The sequence below is a fragment of the Amblyomma americanum genome, chromosome 3 (assembly GCF_052857255.1).
Source record: "Amblyomma americanum isolate KBUSLIRL-KWMA chromosome 3, ASM5285725v1, whole genome shotgun sequence".
Classification (NCBI taxonomy): domain Eukaryota; kingdom Metazoa; phylum Arthropoda; class Arachnida; order Ixodida; family Ixodidae; genus Amblyomma; species Amblyomma americanum.
The window spans coordinates 199,168,732-199,190,514 of NC_135499.1; the positions used below are offsets into that span (position 1 = coordinate 199,168,732).

At 43.2% G+C, this 21,783-nt stretch overlaps 2 protein-coding genes across 2 annotated transcripts in view; one reads left to right on the forward strand and one right to left on the reverse strand.

The window, feature by feature from the left end:
* Positions 1-19,611, reverse strand: part of vap (RAS p21 protein activator vap) — a 32,556-nt gene extending 12,945 nt beyond the window's left edge. Inside the window, exons 1-14 of the mRNA XM_077659572.1 lie at positions 19,146-19,611; positions 18,183-18,332; positions 16,178-16,313; positions 15,541-15,611; positions 14,313-14,430; positions 12,918-13,002; positions 11,438-11,582; positions 7,982-8,057; positions 7,426-7,573; positions 6,142-6,224; positions 5,851-5,924; positions 4,061-4,148; positions 3,047-3,223; positions 76-143 (exon numbers count right to left, since the gene is read on the reverse strand). Of these exons, the coding sequence (XP_077515698.1) occupies positions 76-143; positions 3,047-3,223; positions 4,061-4,148; positions 5,851-5,924; positions 6,142-6,224; positions 7,426-7,573; positions 7,982-8,057; positions 11,438-11,582; positions 12,918-13,002; positions 14,313-14,430; positions 15,541-15,611; positions 16,178-16,313; positions 18,183-18,332; positions 19,146-19,348 (1,622 nt within the window). The 5' untranslated portion in view covers positions 19,349-19,611. The remainder of the gene's footprint in view (positions 1-75; positions 144-3,046; positions 3,224-4,060; positions 4,149-5,850; positions 5,925-6,141; positions 6,225-7,425; positions 7,574-7,981; positions 8,058-11,437; positions 11,583-12,917; positions 13,003-14,312; positions 14,431-15,540; positions 15,612-16,177; positions 16,314-18,182; positions 18,333-19,145) is intronic.
* A 224-nt stretch (positions 19,612-19,835) lies between these two features.
* LOC144125850 (lon protease homolog, mitochondrial-like) overlaps positions 19,836-21,783 on the forward strand; it is a 38,187-nt gene continuing 36,239 nt past the window's right edge. The window contains 1 exon segment of the mRNA XM_077659573.1: positions 19,836-20,490. Within this exon segment, the coding sequence (XP_077515699.1) occupies positions 19,867-20,490 (624 nt within the window). The 5' untranslated portion in view covers positions 19,836-19,866.

A 21,783-nucleotide genomic window follows, 5' to 3' on the forward strand; every position in this document is an offset into this window, starting at 1 on the left:
GTAGACTGAGGAGAACAGCAAAAGAAAGGAAACAGCATTAACAATGGAACAGGGAGATATGCAAACGATGCTCACTCGAGCAGAAAGTCCTCTTCCCAGATTGGATCAGGTGGGCACTTGACCTGAGTGCGGCACACCTTCACCTAATGCCAACAGGAGATTGGGACAGAGGGTGTCAAAGAAAAAAAAAAAGACGAAATGGGAATCAAGTGTGATGAACCATCAGCCAATCAGATTGTACAGGTAGTGGGGACCAATATTCGGCGTAAATGCACGCTTGCACAAAGTAAAAGATGTTACTGGTGGATGAGAAAACAGACAGAAAGCTGTCACTGAAATGGCAGGTCTGGCATTCGTGAGATGGTAGGGCCATTTCAGGGGGATAGAGAATATAGTATGATTCAGCAATGTGAATACAAAAGCAGTGAATGTGCATTCAACCCAGTTTTTTCATGTCAAAGCAAGCCAATGAAGTGCTGCCGTAAACATGATAAGTAACAGTCTTTTCATCTCAAGGCCAGTGAACTAAGCTATAAATGACAAAAGGGAACAAAAGAATGCTGCAGCAGAAAATGATGATAGCACAGCAGAACATGTTATACAGCCAGAAAAGCAGACCATGCAAGGCACGTGAAGGAAAAAGTCCACGAATATCAAGCACCAGCTCTTGCTTAACTAAACAGGACAGAAAAATGGTGCAAGACAAGCAATCAAGGAGGAAGAGGCACTGACGGCGTAAAATTCTCTGCGAAACGACCTAGCAAACATTGAAATCATAGGAACATGTGCTGTGGATAGAAACAGCTGCCAGGCCAGAGCCAAACAAGCAAGCAGAACATCCGAGCCCTGTGCAGAGGAACAACTGTGCTGGCTACGCACAGCTGCTGGATCAGAGTCAGTCAAGCAAACAGAATGGGCTCCATATGATGGAATCAGGCATGCGTGTCTTTCATGCATGCTGCCTTCATGGCCATGCAGCTCAGCCATTTATTTGCTTGATGTGTTCTAAAGGCCCTTTCAGGCATTAAATAGGAGAGGACCAAAATTGCGCTTTGCCGCACATGCATACCTATGAAGAGAGCATAACACAATATACAGAACAGAGAGAGAGAGAGATAAAAAAAAGAAACAAAGCAGAACAATTCCACAGAACCTCCTGTAACAAGTCTGTGGGCTCTTTGAGGTGGCAACATATTCAAGGTTTATGGTTTATGGGGGTTTAACGTCCCAAAGCGACTCAGGCTATGAGGGACGCCGTAGTGAAGGGCTCGTGAAATTTCGACCATTCTGGGTTCTTAACGTGCAGTGACATCGCATAGTACACAGGCCTCTAGAATTTCACCTCCATCAAAATTCAACTGCCGCTGCCAGGATCTAGCCCACGTCTTTCGGGCCAGCATCCAAGCGCCATAACCACTGAGGCACTGCGGTGGCTCCACACATTAAAGCAACACTGAAGACAAACTGAAGTTGCCTTGTATTGATAGTTAACCGCGTTCCAATCCCAAAGAGACCACTCTCACCGAAAATGTCATTCGCTTCAAAATAATAATCATAGGAGTCATTTTCGGTGCAGATGTAACAAGTTTGAATTAATAGGAAAAATTTTAAATCTAATTTTCTCTGCTATAAACAGCTCTTCTGCAGCCAGGCAAATATCAACACAGCCAGAAAGAGCCACAGAATCCATCTTTAGCGAGAACAAAAATTGGATGGAGCTGTCCTCAGCATCCCTTCAAGGCAGAGATGAATCAGGATCAAGCAGGATCCAAATTCATCCCTACCATCATATGTTGCAAGGCAGGATCATCACTGATGGAACACATTGCAGATCACTTTACTGTCAGATAACAGAGAGTACCTAAACATGTTTGCTTGTATGTATATGGGGCTCATATACATGCGAGGTATGTGCTGAAATGGTTGAAAAAGGTGTGCTCTGATGGGGAGGGAGCTACGTCAAAACAGTGTATTAAACTGGTTATGCTAGCAAATTATGCCATCACGTCAGCAAGATGAGCTTGGTCAGAGTGGTCAGAGACACTAAATTATACTCATGCTCCGTTACTTCACTAGTGCAGTGTAGGCTAGCTTTGCATCTTAGTAAGTCTGAAAAAGTCTTCGTTTCAGGAAGAGAAGTTAACACTCTGGACCCGAAGGTTTCATGTAAGGTCAACGGTTAGGTGAATCCCTGTCTGGAATATTTTCAATGAGGTCGACCTTCGGAATATGAAGTATATGCAGGAATCAGATGCTTTTCAATGAAGCCTGCAGCTTTTCAAATTTTTTGATCCTAACCCTCATCAATCAAACAGAGATAAATCTGCGCCTAGTCTCAATGAGCCTCACTTAGAGCATGGTTCACACGAGCACACCAGAGATACAGGGTAGTGCAAAGTGCAATCCAAAAGTGCAAAGAAAAGCAGCACTGCCTGAAGGAATAGTCAGCTGCTTAGCCTTTTTAAAGCTGATACGTAGGCAATAAGTGAATTAACTGAAAAGAAAAAAAAAATGATACTACTAAGCAAAACTAGGGCATGCAGTCCTTATAAATGCCAGTATGCAATGTGTGCATTACAATATGCATCACCACACATGCACGAGATGCATCACAAGTGGCGATAACCCTAGATGCATGTGCATCTGATCTAGCCAAAAGTACGTACCTAGGTACCGAAGCAGAGAATCGGCTACAGGCTTTCGCTGAGGAAGTGAATTGGCACAGAAAAACTAACCAGACCTCCGCTTTTCTTTTGCGCTTGCAACCTTCCCCATTCGAAGGTTACAAATGGAAGTACACAAAGAAGCAGGGTGCACGTTTAAATCACTCATGAAGGTATATGCTGGCTCCGATGAAATGTAGATTTTTTCATGGTGTTGGAGCTCTGAGAACTCTTGTAACCATTCCCACGGTTGACAGCCAACACTCAGTGCTTTACACGGGCCATACCAACCCACCACTGTGCTTATGTGCAGTCAACATGGCATGGAAACTTTGCATGAAGGCACTATGAGAGAGAGACAAAATATGCGGAAGGGGGATCACCTGGTTGAGGGAGATGATGCAGAAGGGATGTGGAGCGAGACGCACAGGAAGCCTGTGGGCCTCGAGTAGGGTGAGGCTGAGCGAGCGCACCTGAGAGACGGCTGGAGGGGGGCCTCGGCCGGCCGCCCCCTTGGCCAGCTGTGGCACACACAGCGGGCCCACCGCACTCATCCACTCCTGTGCCAGGAGCGGAATGGGAGCGCCGTCACTTAGCTGCTCCCCATACGTGAAACTTCACCCAGCGGCTATTTGAAGACATGCTCAACATATTACAAACTGTCCAACACACCTCCTACACAGGATTATGAATCACACTGGTAGATGCAAAAGCTTTAAGGTGCTTTACCTCCAAAGCGACAAACTATACAGCTTGTATACAAGCAGCCAACACCTAACACTAATGTTGCATAGGATACTTGAAGTGACATTTACGTCCATGAAACCGAGCAATATGAGAGGCTCGCTAAATGAAAAAACCACAAAGCTGCAAGTTACTGAAAAAAAACCACGGGGGCATTCTAGCACTCTAACTGCAACTGGGATGTGACAGACTATAGGTAAAATTAACCCCTTAACAGCCTGCATTTCCATCTAAAAATGGTACCAGAATGGTCATTGAGATTTAGGGCTTTAGGCCATCTTAATGCCTCCTATGCAGGCAGTCCCATGTTCAACGGGTATATGTGCATGCCAGAATATATACGACCATCTATTGTATGCAATGGGAACTATTAAACTGTTCTATACTCTCAATTCCTCAAAAACCCTGTTAACAGCTTCAAAATATACTTGACGAGGCAGGACTGTCAAAGCGCAAACAAGCGAAAATAACTGAGAATGCCTAAGTCTTTTAAGGCATTAAACAATGAGTAAGAAAGGACAGCACACAACGAGTAGTGACAGAACCAACATCATCTGCATGCTACAAATGGTGCTCTATTAAATAAGCAATGGCACAGCCTATACTAGTAAATGAAGTGCTCAACTCACTTCTCATTCAAATTATGCACTTACCCGAACCAGATCCGAGGAACTGGCACAGAGATAGTATACAGTGCTGATACATGGAAGAGCCCTCTCAACTATCTGAAAGCAGTTGGACCTGAAGAATGAAGAAGACAAAACTTTCACACAGTGGGTTTTGCCTCCAATAAGCTAACATGACTGTTACTGTCATGTCAAAGCTTAAGAGCAAGTGCGAATATAATTGTACGTACACCCGGCCAAATCTTTGACTGGCGTGTTTTTTCATCCCTGATTGCACCTTGTAAAAGGCTTCTCTCACCTAAACCGCTGGCTTAATCATGCTGTAATTTTACGTGTGCGGTGGCATTTAGTGGCCCATTTTTTTTTCATGTCATGCTTAAGTAGAGTAATTGCCTGATTAAATCAGAAATATTAGTAATCTTCGTCATCTGCTGCTACGAAGAGTCAAAACAAGGGGAATACCTAGCAATGGTCGTGGTGGCGCAATTGCGCTTACTCTGGGTAAACGACTTGTCTAGCACAGGGGAGAGGCAGTTTACCCAGAGGAGGAAGCGAGATGAACCAGAACCATTGCTGCAGGGATGATGCTAGGCTGAAGAGTCAACTTCTGAACTTCTGTCAGCTTGGGAAAACTAATTTCAAAAATAATGAAGATATACTGACTGTTTCTGATTAGACAACTTCTAGTTGGTTTATAGTGAAGGATAAGGCAAGTTGCATTTTTGTCATTTCTATAAAGCTCTCATCACTTTAACAACCAAGTTCTTTGTTGTTGTTGTCATTATACATCACGCACCAGATAATTTTTTTGTTATAAAAAATTTAAGGATCTAAAAAGTACCTCATCCTGTTCCTGACAAAATTTCAATCTAGAAAGTACCTTGAAAGCAGGTTTTTGCAAAGCACTTTAGAAATGACAGTTTTCCTAACAGCTTTGTTTTCCCAAAAACTGTAAACTGAGAAAAATAGGTTCAAAGATTTTGGAACATGCTAGTATTTAATTTTATGGTAAAAAATAATTAAAGTGCCCTGCTGCATAGCCTGGACTATCCACTCTCAACACAAGGCTGGTAACTGCTTCAAGTTTACTCTTTTTTTTTCCAGCTTTAGAGCTGTCCAGTGCCTTTGTCTGCGCTTGTGAATTGCTTTCCTTGGTTGCTTGGTTGGTTGGTAAGATAATCAAACAACCAGCGTCAAACAGCCAAAACCAGGTCTGGCTTAGCGAGACTCCGAGTGGCGCGAAAACAGCGTCAGAAGGTCATGTGCTGTATTTCTGATAATCCAAACTTCTGTTTCAGTTTGCTGGCCAATCCGCAGTTGCCATGGCCAGAAATATGCTTTTCTTTGTGGGCATTCAGTTTGCGTTCATTTTCTTGCCCGCTCTGCGGCTGCGTCTTGAAAATAGCGTTCATAGGCGCTTTGATGCGTCTCATGAAAAGAATTCATGTTCTTCTTTTCTAAAGCGCAGACAACAACAAAATTTGGTGAGAAGTGAGAAGAAACAACAAAAATTAAAAACTTTGCTTGGTGAAAATCATGACTTTAGCCCCGCATCCTCCCTTAACACACTGTGCACTATAGCAAAATTCGAGAACAATGAATAAGCTATTTAGTTTTAACTATGCTTTCGAGCTTTTGAATGAAACTCATATGCATATTCTATGCATATATGAGCTAATAAATATTTAACTGAAAGGAAGAGACTGCACATGGTGTGAGCAAGATACATCAAACAAACAGTAGCACTTCGCAATAAGAGCAAATACAGTTTAACACACATACATCACAAAATAAGTAAGCTCAGAAAGAACTCTTACCTTTCTAAGAGGCTGTCGTGGACCATGTACAGGTAGGAGTAACTGAGATCGATCAAACCTTTCGGCTTCGTTCGCTACATGAACAAAAACATGCATGAGATCAGGAACATCATAAAACAGCTGTTTAAAAATAATGCACAGCATAAAAGATAAGTATAAGATGTAATACTATGGTGCCTTGCAACATATCATGAACATTTGGCTCACACTGTGCAAGAAGCTAAATACAAAATGTTGTGCAACCTTTTCTCAGTTTCCACTCATTGAATGTGCCATCAAAATATTACTCACCCTGGGGTTGTCAAAAAAATACAGGTGCAGTTCTTTGGCATTGAGGACAAAGTACAGGTTCTTCCATTTCTTGTTTCCCAAACCTGAGGAAAGCCAGGCCAAAACATTTAAGAACAGCCATGAAACCAACCGTCACACCCGAATCACTCTACAACCTGTAGTCAAACATTAAGTGATGAGTGAAGGGCACGCTACTGCCGCCACACAGTCCCAAACTACTCCCACGGATCGCAGCACAATCTTTTACCGGGACAATGGTTTGCATCTCTACTGCACTGAGCAGTACTTCCACAAAGTGCCAGGAAAGGCACCAAGTAATGGATTGGCGACATCTCCTTTGGACTTTGGGCAAGTGACTCCCTACTGATTGCAAAGCTGATGGTGCTGCCACAGCCAGCTGCTTCAGCACACCTCGACATCTATACGCGCCCACACAGGTTCCCTATGCTCGGACACCGACAAGGTTGCACCTGACATCCCACTAACAGCCAGCATGGTAATACACTGCGCTATGCACGCTTCCTGGCTACAGGTGGAACAACAGCTACTCGTGACAGATTTTCTATTCAGCAAGGAAGCAAGCAAAAAAATGTAGGTGGCCAAAGCAGTTTCTTGTCTCTGCTGCAGGAATGAGTAAAACTGTGGATGTATTCACATACATGCATCCGATCATTCAAATGTTGGACTAGACAGCAATAAAACACCAACCAGCAGATAACCGTGAGGGCTAACAACTGTTAAAGGGACACCGAGGACAAACAGAAGTTGACCTGTTTCGGTCAACTTCTGTTATAAGCAAGAAAATGACCAAAAAATGAAATACAGGTGTCCCTGTATTTCTGATTTTGAAAGTAAAGTGCGCATGTAGACATTGATTTTCGCGCAAAGATCATAGAGACTATGCTATACCGCCATTCACTGCAAAATGGTGAAAACCCATCGTTTTCGGTAAGGACTTCATGACTTTAAATCATCTGGTGGGAAGATTTTGAGGTCTAATTTTCTCGGCGATAAATGCGCATATTGCTGCCGGACAAATGTCAACATAACTGGCAAGAGCCAGAGAATTCATTTTTACTAGCCACGATAATTGGATGGAGTTCTCCTCAGCGTCCCTTTAAGTGACCAGCACCCAAACAACGTAGCTGTATTCCACCCAGCCAAGCACTGTCCCTGGTGCTGCAGTGAAAGTCTAGAACAGTGGGTACGTCACTGCAGCTCCAAGCAGTACACAGAAGGCAGCTGAGTATTTAAATTAAGCATCCGCACAGTAGTGAAGCATACTTTTTTTGGACAGGTAGCCCTGCATGCGAACACCCTTGTTGCGCTTTGCCATGCCAGTTTCCCGGCTCTCCCGTAAAGTGGCATAAATGTCGCGCGATCGATGCTGGAGCTCTTCAGCACGATTTGAGTGACAGGTCTCGTAAGGTGCCTGAAACAAAAGGCCCCAAGGCATCCTCAGCACACTTTGCATGCTTCAAGCTGTGTATGTCAACACATCGCAGCACTTCTTAAAAAAAATTCCAAAACAAAATACACTCACTTCAAGTAAAGCATTTTGTTCTGAGCAAAATGATAATGATAAACCTTGCAATGCTGCTACTCAAATGCAAAGCACAAACATGAACACAACACATGAAAATAATAAGAAAATAGATGTGCTTATTTGTTCCAGCATGAACAATTACAGTACAGTAGAAAAAAGGAAAACTCGACATTTACATCAAGAATGAGCCCTTATGCTAGTTCAATGCTACCTTTTTATCCCTGTGTGGAACCAATAATTATAACTGGTTAAGCCAACAAGTGCCAAAAACTTGTTAACAAGAGGGTTACAGACCTTTAGCACAGGATCTCCCAGCACATGACCTTCCACTATCTGCTCCACCTTGTAGCGGCTCACAACAGCCTCAAGGCTAAAACCATGGCAAATGAAAAGGGAAAGCGTGAGAATGTTGCAGCAGCAACACGAGAAAGCATAACAGGTCAATGCTCTTTGCATGCATAATGAAGGGAATGAAAACAAAGCCAACTGCTGACAACAAAAACCTATCAGGTACGCTGTTGAACCTTCATGTAGAACATGTTGTAGAGATAGCAAAATTATCTGATAAGAAAAGACACATAGTTATTGCCCATGTTTGTTTTGCAAAGAGTTACAATGACTGTAGCAAACCCACAAGCAAGAAATGATGCCTTTGCGACAAGTTTACACAAAGGGTTGACTTTTGCAGCATGTGACGACAACTTTGCAAACAAAGGTTGAGTGGTACAACATGGAGGAGGTACAGCCTTTGTCAAAAATAAACAGCCCACCAGGTATCCTTCTGGGCCATGCAGTTTGGCTTGGTTAGCATCATCAGCATTGCAAATCTTTCCAGTACTCATCCTTCTGGAGCTTTGGGTTTCCTACGGTGCCACAAGAGCCCCAATACAGTAGAACCCCTCGACAGTAAAGTGCCTTGGATTAGCAAAAATATTTACTATGTCAGGGTATTCACTATATCAGTTGTTGCGATGGCAAGGCTCTGAGGATGCTCTGTGCTGATGAACTGGCTACTACTTACTAAACACAATGCTGGTTCATAAAAGAAACATTCACAAATACCTCCCATCCTGCTCTTATTGTCCTTTTATGTGGTAATTAGCTATTTTCAGTTATCACATTTCATGTTATCATGTTTTCGATTTTGTTTACATTTTGAGGAAGCGCTGAATTTGCACGAATATAATGTGAGTTTGATGACATGTGAAAACAAAAGTTTTGCGTAAACATAACGTCATTTTCCGCAGCCTCAGCATCGTTTAAGAGCCAATAGTTAAACGTATGACACAGTTGATTCGCGGCAGTGCCGCTCACGCAGTCCCGCCGCACCTCCATTCGTTGCCGTGCTGCGAATGTTTGCCCTTTTCTTCCCTTCCCTACTCTTCAGTGCGTTTTTACTCTTTCCTTTCTCAGTGACCCGCGCCCCCTCCTTTCTGTGTTCATAGCCAGCTTTACTTTCTTTTTTTCTGTGTGCACCACGTGCATTGCCTCACGGCTCCAAGGACTTTAAGAAGTTGGCTTCTCCTTAATTTCTGAGCTTGGTGGTGAAGCTATCTCAAAGAGCACTATTTTGTTGTCGTCGGTATGTATTTACCTCCGAATGTCGTCCTCGCACTCCGTGTTGTCATCATTATGCGGGAGGTACGTCGCCACGGCCAGACACTCTTTACTATAGCCGTTTTTTTTTAAAGAAATCTTTACTATAACAGAAAAAAAAAAAATGTAGTCGTCTATGGGAGGTGAAATAGGACGCAGTATCATTTTACTATATCAAAGTTTTTACTATATCCAAGTTTACTATAGCGGGGTTCTACTGCACATGGCTTAGAAGCAGGGTTGTGGGAATACTTTAATTTTCGAATGTGAATTGAATATGAAGAAAAAATATCTTCAAATATGGGATTAATTATCTACCCAATATATAAAAAATTTTCAGGAACGAATAAATAGGCAAGTGTTGCTGTCTTTATTTTTTCCAAATATTGTACAGTCTTTGCAACTGAAATAAACAAAACTGTCTGCAGTGAAGCTCCGTCGAACGCTGCCACGCAGAATTCCTACATGACAAAAAAGTAGACCGTTATTAAAGTTTTTCTTGTGACCTAACAAGAAGCATATCTTAAAAATAAATTAAGGTCAAGAATTTTGATGCCTATGGCTCATTTAATACAGCCAAACAATAAAAAGCTGATTTCATTTAGTGTTGTGGTTGGCCAGTGGAGTAATACAGGACCCAGCGGGCCATGGCCCATCGATACCATTTGTACCATACTACAAACTGACTGAGCACCATATTTAAATAAACATGCAAAGGAACGTATACTGCTTGCTTAACACAACAGATACAACCTATAATTTGGTCAGGAAAAATGAGTAACATAATGAAATCCATGATTCACTCATGACTGGGAATTAAAAATGACATGGTGGGCAGTAAAACTTGACTAATTTAGATGTCAAGGGACTGGAACAAATACCAAAATTATCCAGTCAATGCTGCAAATGTGAAAAATGCAATGCAGCATTGTCGGAGGATCTAGTGCACAATTCGCAAAAAGTCCACAACGAGCCCGCAGTTTTGGTGTGCTGGAACAACAAGAACGTAAGGAAGAGGAGCAGTGCCGGTACTTCTACAAAGAAAGAAGAAGGAAGAAAAGACCAGTAACGTGCCGCTGGGTTCGGATGGCTGGTCGCTGTCGGATTGGCGGCGAAGCTCAGAAACTGAAACTATGCGGCCAGGCTGTTTTTAGCCTTGTGACAGGGGTGTCCTTCTGTCATCATGCCTACCGTAACACGCATGTCAGGGGTGCACGGGTTACAATACACCATGCAATAGACGGGATTTTTACACGATCGCTTGCCCAGCTGGCAAATTATCCTGACTGAGCTACCCTTCAGAGGCCGCATGTGAAATTCCGCAAGTGGGTTTTCCCACTTATCATAGCTGACCAAAACTAAATGGCGGAGCTCTCGCCAGAAAAGTTGTAAGGCGACAGGATGCATGGCACAAGCGTACACAATGTGTATGCAGCACATTATGGAAGGATCAACGAAAAAAATCACGTGCTTTCGCGTTGTTCAAAACGGATGGTCAGTCATCTTGTTCTCATCATGAGTGAGATGTAAGAAAGCCCACAAGCAGAATTTCGTTTGCAATCCAAGCCTAGCAGCATCCGAAAGTGATCAATCCACATTATAAACACCAAAGAAAAAAGTGAAGAGGATGCTTTTGTACTTTTTAAACTCTATCTGCAGATAATTTGCCCAGATACCGTGGTTTTGATACGGGCAGATTTATGAAAGTCAGTGTGGTATTTGATTGCTGCCAGACGTTCGGAAATTCTGGAATATAAATTTCTCGAATGAATAAAATGAATAACAACCACATTCTATTTGCATCCTAAATTTCGAATATTCGCACACCCCTACATAGAAGAAAACCCCGTGGGCTTTATACTTTCGACAAAGGCTGCACATGAATGGGATAAGGTTCCCTCCACAATAATTATTTTCACCATGAAGTGCATCATGAACCAAGTAAATAAACTATCCAGCACATGATAGTATTGCATTAGTTCAAGCAGTATGAATAAAATAAGACACCTTGCACATCGCCTTTCCACTCAACCTAAATTAAGAAGCAAAGAGTTCAGTAATAGGCTGCTGGGTTGCTACCCAAGGCAACTATATCCGACTAATTGCAAAAAACAGCAAGTCCTGCAATAAGTATGTAGATTCAAGTCACACTACCTGTCAAAGGTGCGACCACCCATGACGTAGCGGTTTCCCTTGCGCTCTATACGGAACCTTTGGATGGTGTTATTAATGTGGAAGAAGAGAGAAAAGTTCCCTGGTGAGTTGTCGCTTGGCCGCACCAGAAAGCTCCCTGGACCCACTGTACAGGCAAAGGAAGAAAAAAAAAATTGTACAACTTGTCAGCCTTTGAAACAGCAAGAAACCCCTGATAGGCTTGTGCTTTGTAGCTGCCCAATATAAAGAATGCAAAAAGAGCAAACTAGCAAACCTAGTAAGGTCGTTATTAGAAGGGTTAAAAGAATAGTAAGCTGAAGTTTATGGTGCAATGCCTATCATGGCTATATTGCACCAAGAGAAACCATAAGAAAAGTACCATTTTCTATGTACATAAAATAAGATGGGCTTCACTTAAGCCAGCAGTAAACACTGTGTACAACTTTCTTGCTTATAGTAGCAATTATTAACTAAACAACTTACACATGCTAAAGCAATAACATTTTGAAGGAAGAGTAGGAGGTTGGAAAGGAGGGAGAGAGAAACTGTCACATTAGTGGAAGACCATAGCTTAATTTTAACCACCTGAGGTTCTTTAATGTACACAAGCAGCTCCTTTACATTTCCCCTCCACCAAACTGCAGTTGTTGCAAACAGGCTTAACCCTTTCAGATCAAAATTAAGCCTTGGAATAAAAAATTGACACGCTAAGATTAGGGTGTTTAGAAAGAGGAAAATGCCCGAAAATGAGAAAATCAGGGCACAGCCTTATCTATTTTCTTGCATGACTCCAAATGGAATCAGTGGGACATAATGGGTAAGATATGTATAATCGGATGAGCTCAGTGAAGAAAATGTTTCTCCACAAAAAGCATTGGAACAATGCCAGTCTTTGTAGATGCAGAGGTGTGTGCCGCATTTCTCATGTTGACAATATAAGTATAACATGATACAAAGCTTGCGTTTCTGCTTTTCATCATAGCGTGTGGGCGAGTGCATGCTCTTGTCCAAGCGCTGCTTCTGCTGGGAGGCGGTGGTGTGTAAGAAGAAGGGCTACCACAATTTTTTGTTCCCAGTTTTAATGCCTCGAGGAGGGCCTTGACAATTTGAATTCGGAACTGACTGTATCCAACTTTCTGAATAGTGTAATTTTATAAAATGAAATTCTGAAGAACTGAGTCACCGTAGAATTTTTTAAGTATCGGTGTGTCAAAGGTGCATCTCCTTGTTTTTGGGGTTCACATTATTCTTTGTATTTTATCTCTGTAAGAGTTGCCCTGCTGCATTGCCGAGTGATTTTTTTTCTGACCAGTTTCTTGGTGGTTTTCACGATAAAAACATTCCTCTGACTGCAAAAGCCTCCTAGAGTGCATGCAGCACAGCAGCAACCTATGCACTCATTCACACAGTTTCATCATACTCTCTTCTTGTGTAGTGCCAAGAAACCAAGTCACAGTGCACACACATAACACAAAGTTACTTTTTGCAAGCTCGTCAACAGCAGCCTCCTTTGAGATGTCACCATGAAACCAGGGGTAGATCTCGTTCGGGTCTACGTTGTCATCCTGCAAAGCACAAAAAGAAGGGGGAAAAAATGGCTGGTGGTTTAGCATTTCTAAGCACAAAATATTGTGTGAAAGCATGGGTTTTTGCAAGTGGACACCACTGCCACATACCTCAAAGCGCGATTGAGGTGTCCATTGACCCAGGAAGCCAGTTATGCGCCTTTCCTTTCTTCAAAATCAACAGAGCCTAAGCCTTGCGCTGGTTTTGAGAAAAGGAAAAGCGCATAACTGCCTCAATTTGTAGGGGGACGCCAAGGACATACTCATAATGCAGTTGAGGTGTCCAGTGATCCAGTTGCACTTGCTACTCAGGGGCTTCACACAGATGGACAGTGTACGGGGAGTGCGGTTAGAAGTGCTTTCACACCAAAAAGGGAGGCTTGTTTACATCATGGTAAGCTTGTGAAGCCATAAATATAATCTGTCTACCTATTGACTAGGCACTGACAGGGCTAGTCTAATAGACTATTTGTATTTTATCTGAGCCCGACAATGTCTAAAGCACTTGCATGATTTTCCAGTGAGCGGTTATTGGAACAAATCAAACCAGCTCACACAAATTATTTTTTTCATTTTTGCCTTTGCAGTGGTGGGAACAGCCAAAAGCAATATGGAGTAGGCTATGTACCAGGCGATAATTCAATTTGAAGCAGCTTCCTTGTATATTGTAGCAGGAGCTCAATACTAAGAAATAAAGTAAAAATGCGAACATACAGGGCATTTCAGCTACCTCGGGCCAAAGTTCAAGAAATGACAAGACACTGCACGAAGATCTGAAAAGTGCAGGATTTTACACAGTCGTGGTCGAGTGGTCTAAAGCAGCCAGCGAAGCTGATCAGTTCGCGCTGCCATAAGTTTAAATGCCGCTCGAGGCCATAAGTATGGTAAGTTTTTATCTGTTTTCTTAGAAGCTGGTCACTGACAGACGGCCACTGTCGCGGCTGCAGCCCGGTTTTCGTTCGCAGAAGTATTCTAATGCTAACACATTAAAACCAGAATTGCGCCCATGCACATAAGGTGCTGGATCTTGCTCTTGGCTGCTGAAATAGTGTTTTGGTGTAGCACTGATGGCACTGCATCAAAAGCCACCTATTTGTAGCAGCATGTAGCAAGTTTAATGCAATGGCACAGGTTGGCACAGTTGGCGGCAGCATTCCTACCACTGCCTTCGGCTGAGAAATACATAAAACAAGATCAATAAAGCAAGTTGTTCAGGATTCCGGTGCAAAGTCTAACATGCAGGCAATTAGTTGACAGGTAAGGAAACAAGCAAAAATGTCAATGGTGGAATAGGGGCTCGTTCAGCTTACCAGCTCCTCTAAGAGCTCCTTGAAGACCAGGCCGCTTTCCTGAGTACGGTGCAAGGTGCACCAGAGCCAGCCATCACCCATGTCATTGTGCACCACAAAGATGTCCCCTTTCTGGAAGCTGTACAAAAAGAAAAGGAAGGAACGATCAGAGAAAAAAATGCAGCAGAGCTAGCAGATGCATTGCACTTCAGCTAAGTGAACTAATGTGATAGCATATGGATTGCCTGCTGTGGTGTCGACAAGGAGTGTCTAATGTTCTTCTTGCGATGATTTTCCCACCAAAACTCCGCGTGGAACCCGTTCCATTGCCTTTACATGGCATGCATGAATCAACACCTTCTAAAATGTTCGAGCGCCTTCCATTGGATTATCATATGGGATTATATTAATCCGACCCACTAATCCACCTTAATCCATTTTCTGGGATGGGCCTACATCAAAATTTTGGCACCCTTAGGAATTTTTGGGGGTCCATAAGGCAACTTTGGCAGTGCCCTATGGTTCGTCCACTGGTGATCACGTGGTGTACGAGGACACCCAGGGATCTATGAATGTTAGGCAGAGAAAGATCTATTCTGCATGTATGGGCATTGACCCACTAGCTGTCCCGTCATACCCTTAAGGTGGAGCGAGGGCCAGGGTACAATGGCAACTGCCTTCATGAATTTAGCACGCAGATCAGAAGGGCTGCGGCGGCTACGTACAGCCATGCAGAAGTAGAATTGCCAGCTGCGTGGCATCGGGTTACATCATGCCATAGCGTGCGGCGACTGCGCGCACAAAGTGAGGGGGTGGGCTTAACACAAGTAAGCAGTCTTAAAGTGTCTCTGCAGACTTTTTTCTCTCTTTTCTCTGACCAGGAGTCAATAGGCAACTCAGTAGGAAAATAATTACACTCATTTTGCTAGGCCCAGGGCACTTAAAGAAAATTACTTCTATTAGCCGATCCTGATAGGATTTCAGACCTTGTCATGCAATACAGTGGTCATTGGACCCGGCGCAAGGGCCTCTGTGAAACAGCAGTATGTGCCTATCACTGCTCATCCAGCCTGTAGCCCTTTCCTTTGGTCTCGCAACCTGGCAATCAATCTACTGTCAGACACAAGGCACTCATATTCAATCCAGAAACCGAATGCACGAAAGTTAAAAAAAAAAAGAATAACAAATTCTTAAAATAAAGGCCATACAAATATAGCCTACTAGGGATTAGCCTCTATGCTATGCTCACCTGAGTTCATCGGTGTCAGCCATCTTGACATAGGGGAGCACAGCAATAGCCCGTTTCTTGTCATTGACAGGCTGTTATAAAAGCAAAGGAACCGCATCATAAGCAGCAAAAATTTGCATAGCTAATAAAGGCCTCATTAGGCAATATAGCTAAGAAAGCTGTAAGGCATGAAAAACTCCATAAATTAACTTCTAACCTGTCACATGCTTTTTTTCTAGTCACTTCAAAAACCTTTGCCTTCAAATTTAGTTTCAGAATAATCTAATTTTCGGGCATCCTTTTCAACTCTTTCATCCCTATGGTAGCAGTTTGGGCCACTTGGTGGAACAGGCTGCCCTTGTGCCTCAACTTACTATGCTGTGTAACCTTGTTTTATCCCCGACTTTCACAATCATTCACAGCTACCTGCTCTGTACAATGAGTATGCAGCTTCTACACAAGATAAGAATCATGAATGGTCAAAGGACTTTATAAAACAGTAACAGATTCAATAAATCGCATAGCAAAAAAGGCAACAGTGCCTTGCTGCAAACAATCGACAGCTAAGGTTGGCCCACGAAAACAAGAAAAAGAATAATTTCATTGCTAACATGGTAAGGAAAAGAATGAAAGATTGCACGCCAAATTTGTTCCTTGCCTCAGGAGGAGGAACTGGCTGGATTAGGCGCTCCTTCTTGAGCAGATCTGACCAGCCAGTGTAGTAACCAATCAGGTCAGAGAGCGAGTCAAACTGACGGCCACCGATGTAGTAGTCGCCACAGACAGCAGTGACCCTGCACCAACGCAGATCAAGATGTTGTAATGTGCCGTCGCTTTGTCATTTTTTTTTTTGAAAATGGTTTTTCTAAGTACCTACCAGGTTTGAAAAAACTCTGCAGATTTCAATGACAAGTGCCTGTGCATATGTGTGTGCGTGAGGACACACCTTGCAAGGCATCAACAAATGACTGCAATTGGTCACAAGTTACAATGTAAAGTGGAAAATAATGTTTCACGGATGCAGAAATGAATATGGGAGAATTTCCCCACATATTTGGTGACACAATTGCACTCAGAAAGACTATTTACTGGTGAAGCCGATCACAGATCCAACCAGACTTGATCTGCACAGTTTTGAGGGCATGGGTGCACTGTCAACCCTCGCTCATGCAGTCTTCTTTTTGTAAACTGAACAGCCAGCTATTCAGCCAATACATTTTTACTTGAATGTCATGAAGTGACATTACAAAGTAACCCCAGTGGTTCTAATGACCAAATGCACCTAGACAAATAAAGAGGACAATTAACTGGCTTGCAGAAATGGGCCAGAGAATTTCTGCTCGGATAGGACAGATTGAGGCAACCTTTTAGGCAGCAGAGAAATGCAAGCAGCCGAGCGCAAACCAAGGAGTTGCCATGCCTCAGTTTTAGCAGCTAATTCCACATGAATGCTTTTGCCCTCGTTTTACAATCTTAAATCTTCCAACATAACTATATAATGTGAGAAATGCGGTGCATCAACAAGTAAAGCCTGAAGGAGACAGCCAGCAGGATGAAGTGTATGTGAAGCAAAAGCCACGAGTATTTTTTTGGTTTTGATAAGGAACAATTACAGCAGGTAATAAAACATTTCCATTCAGCTAGATTTCTGCAACAGTAATGTATCTGCTATGAGCTCTTGCATAGTTTGACACCATTACTATCCTGGCAACCTCTGGCTTACTTCTTTGTTTCCAAGAGAGTAACCCAATTCAAGTCACACAGTAGGGTTTATGCGGTTTAATGTCCCAAAGTGACCCAGGCTATGAGGGACGCTGTAGTGGAGAGTTCCAAATAATTTCGACCATCTGAGGTTTTTTAATGCTCATCGATATCGCACAGCATATGGGAGGCCACTAGCATTTTACCTCCATCAAAATGCAACCACCGTGGCTGGGTTCAGACCTCTGTCTTTCATGTCAGCAGCTGAGCATCATTACCTCTAGTTTTGACAGAAAGGCACACAGGAACAGAACAGAACAGAACAACAAAGGGTGACCCCAGCACTTGTTACTGTTCTTGAATTTTATACAGAAACCTGGGAAAAATGGTTTACAAATACATTTCCCTAGTTGCCACCCTAAACAAACTTGGAAGATGCGTGACACATACACTACACCAATTTTTATTGCAATTCACCTCGGCCTCATTTCAGTGCAATTATGCAAATTAAATAGCAAACTTTTATTCCCACAAATTTTTAGTTCCCACTTAAGAGAGTGGCAGTATTGGAGGTTGAAAAGAGAAGTGCTGTGCATACCACAAGGCACCAGGCAAGGCTGAATTTATGAGCAACTCTTGAAGAGGCAGTTCAGTGGAAGCCAGTCTTGTCTGCATAAAACATGCATTTCTTGTAACTTTGTTTTTTGGAAATAAAAGATGGGGCAGATGGCTCATGTGGTTTTGCCACAGAATATTTCTTGCTTGTGTGTAGGGGGGGTTCCACCATAACGTTGGTGCTGGCATCAACTGAGTGGCCTTCACAACCTCCCCTCCTGAGTTTCTGTAAATGAAGCTCCCCATCAAAACTGGACTACTGGCCAGACATGCAAGGACAAGGCAAGACTTGACACAAGCTAAAATAACACAGACACAAAGGTACATCAGTGGAAGGTTATGTAAACCTAAAGTGGTTGATGCCGGTGTGGCCGAGATAAGAGAGTACGTAAGAGCCTGGCTTGCGGTCACTCTCTCGAACCAGGTATCGGCCCAGCCCACCAGCGGCTTGGAGGCGCTGCTCTGCAGTGTACCGGTCCAGGCGGCCATGGTACCACCTGAATCGGATATTGAGTGGTACAATGAACAGCTGAGCAGTTTAAGTTAACAAACAAATGGATAGGATTTGTTGGTATAAGTCCATCCATTAAGTTAGCACATACTTACTCAAGAGTTGGAAATAGAACTCTGCTACTGTATACATCGTGTCTCTTTGTTCGCGTGTCTATTTAAGCGAACTCAATAAAAGGTCTAAATTGTCAGCTGCAACAGGTCTGCAGCGAACTCTCAGTGAAGCATGTGTTACTTTTCATCTTAAAATTACCATGCGCACCTTCATTTTACATAGCTGTGCGGCGTGAATTTGAAATAGAACTTAGTAACGTTCAACAGATTCCTTCCAAAACTTCGTGCTTTAAATTTCAACAAGGCGCAAAACGCACTGCAAACTCTTCGGATTCACAACAACGGCCGCGTTACAACAAGAAATATCTCCCACACGCAAAGCATTTAAATGGACAACAGCAGTTTCTTAGAATTCATAACCTCCGGATCCAGTAACACAAATGCACCCATTAAAAAAAGAACGGAAAAGAATAGGAATATCGAGCAAGAAGCCGCCAAAAGCGTCAGGCAGTCGTAAAGCGCGAACACACAGGTCTAACAAGTGTTGAGCACACGCGCTTTCAGTTAGCCGGATGTTACTCTCGCCACTCAAAAGGGCGCAAGCTAAAAAGGTTTTACTGCCCCTCCTGCGAAAGAACACATGATCGAGGATGCCTGCAAAAGCTGTACGTCAACGATGCCGCAACGTCGAAGGACAATACCACAAACGACTGGCACAAATACGTCGGCATTGACAAGCAACTCACTGCGATTGAGGAGGCGCCGTCAACGAGATGTTCGAGTCGTTCTCAATCAAATCGCCGTCACCAGCGAAAGGGTCGTATTCCTCCTGAAAGCAGCCTTCTCGGTCGTCATCCTGACTGACTGCATTACCGTGGAAGTGCTTTCGATGATGCCGCGGGTCAAAGTCGTGCTCTGCCATCTTATTGCACGACGCGGCTGCTTGCATAGGCTGCCGATCACATCTTGTTTACAGCATCGGCGTCCAGACGGCCCTTCAGGCCGCGTACGGCGCGCAGTCTTGCGCGCGGGTCTCCGTGACTTTCAGCTCCTCCTCGGTGCCTCAAGTGCACGGCCTGATCAAATTTAGGCCGCTAATCTAAATTAACAGCGCAGCAGAACTGCAAACATCGCCACTTTAGCAGTTGCAATCAAAATCCCTCATTGACAGACTGCATGAGTAACGCGCTGTACCGCCCAACACGAGATATCGCGAGAGTAGGTTTAGCGCCTTCATTTGTCTCAACGCTAGTGATTTTTTTGGAAAAATCAAAGCACAAATGTTTTGTACAGCTCAAAAAATTTATGTGAATGCGTTTTAAGTAAAAGCTATATTTCACACTTGTTTTGTTTTTCGGCCAGTGTTAACGTAGCAAGCGCCACTTAGTCCCCAAGTTACGCCCCTGGCGGTAAATAATCTCTCTGATTTGATAATGGTTTCACTACTGTGGCGATTTTAGGACTGTCATGGCGGCGCTCATGAAGGAGCCCATGCGGGCAACTGGACGAAACTTTTTAACTTCAGCGCTTATCGTAAGAACACATAGCTTCACCGGTGGAGCAAGGGCTACTGCAGCGACAACTAAGACAGCGCCATGCAAGTGGTTGTCACAGTGCTGTAGATATTCCCATTCGGTGACCTCGGCGTCGTCTGAAGCACGTAGAAGAAACTCCTGCTACCTGTTGACCATGGCTGGTTACTCGTCTCCTAGGAGATTACTACAAAGACTAGGAGTGTTCGGGAGTAACTGGAGGCACTACAGCAGTGCATCTGCAGTTTCCCGCCTTGGCGGCTGGCGATTCTATGAGAAGAATGCGGCTAACGGGGCGTCATGGCCTGCGCCGTCTGCTAACAAGCTGCAGAGTTTCGCGGGAACTGTTACGAATTGCGTAAGGGCGTACTGCGACCAACAGAAACCTGACGAGCTCCCCGACGATGATGGACCAAAGAACGAAGGAAGCGTAATTCACTACCCTAACCAAGGTGTCGGCGCAGTTGCTGCGCTTACTGTGCCTGACATTTGGCCCCAAGTTCCTGTGATCGCTGTTAGTCGAAACCCCGTGTTTCCAAGGTTTATAAAGATGGTGGAGGTAAGTTCTGTTATTATGTAAGCCAATACAAGCAACGGGATGTGCTGTTGAGGTTTAAACGTTGCCCATTGAACTCTGGTACACATGGGTAGAGTACTCGTTTGCCGATACAGGGTATATTCAAATTACGCATAGTATTTGTACTGCTACCCATTGATGCCTTGACTGTTCACAGTTTCCTAAACTGCGTCTGACCCAGGATTCCAGCGCTGAAAAATAAGCCAGCAATGTGTGAAAATTTTGGGTGTGTAATTTAATTTTTGATGCATGCTGTCGGTGACCAGCACTGTTCGCATCTGACTTATCACAGTTAGCAATGGTACCACTCACACACGCATTATGTAAAACCACATTGCGTAATGTAATACATAAAGGTACCTTTGGACAAGTAACTGGCAGGGAGATGCTAAAAGGTGTTGAGAGATGCGAGCCAAGCTTCGTGGGATATGTAAGCTTAGTCATATCTTTTTTTGTTTATTTAGTTGAAAGATACTGTCAGCCTTAATTCAAGGCCTTAGGCAGGAGTCGGCGATACAAAAAGATTCAAATAGAACAAAGTAAAACATTCTCAACACAGGTTGTGCATACAAAATGGAAAGAAATCAGTGCTACTTGTACACCATGGCTGTGATAAAAAAAAAATAGGACAACATAGTACTGTTTAACCATGGCGCAAAGATATTTCACATATTTGAGTTTTGCTTAAGTATGCTGCAAAATGACTCAACCGAGGGGCTTTCCACAGTGTCTGGATTTAGCGAGTTTGTATCTCTTGCTATTCGCGGGAAATGTGAATTTTCGAAAGCATCGGCTCTGCAACTGTAATCCTTTATTTTTTTTTTTAATGATGTGATCGTGTTGGACGTCTGATGACTCAATGAGTGTACATATTCTTGTCTATTCCAAATTTATTACTGTAGAGTAAATACATGAACTTCAACCTCTCTCTATAGTGTCTGATCTGTAATCTAAGTTTGCCTAATGATAAGATGTAACCTAATGATTCTAAGTTCGCCTGTTTGACAAGTATGCTTGGTGATGTGTGCCAGCTGTAGGAATTGAATATGAATCTTTTCTGATTCATATTCGATGTTTTTCTTAATGCTTTCCAAGTTTTTGATGCTACACTTGGTGTATGGATCCCATATAATAGAGCAGTATGGAAGAATGGGCCTAATGAATGTTTTATATGCTTAAAGTTTAATTCCTTTTTTCTAAAGTCTTTTTTAAAGGCATGCTTTTTCTTATGCACCACACTGTCACCTAAGTTCATTTTGCTTTGCAAAGAACCTG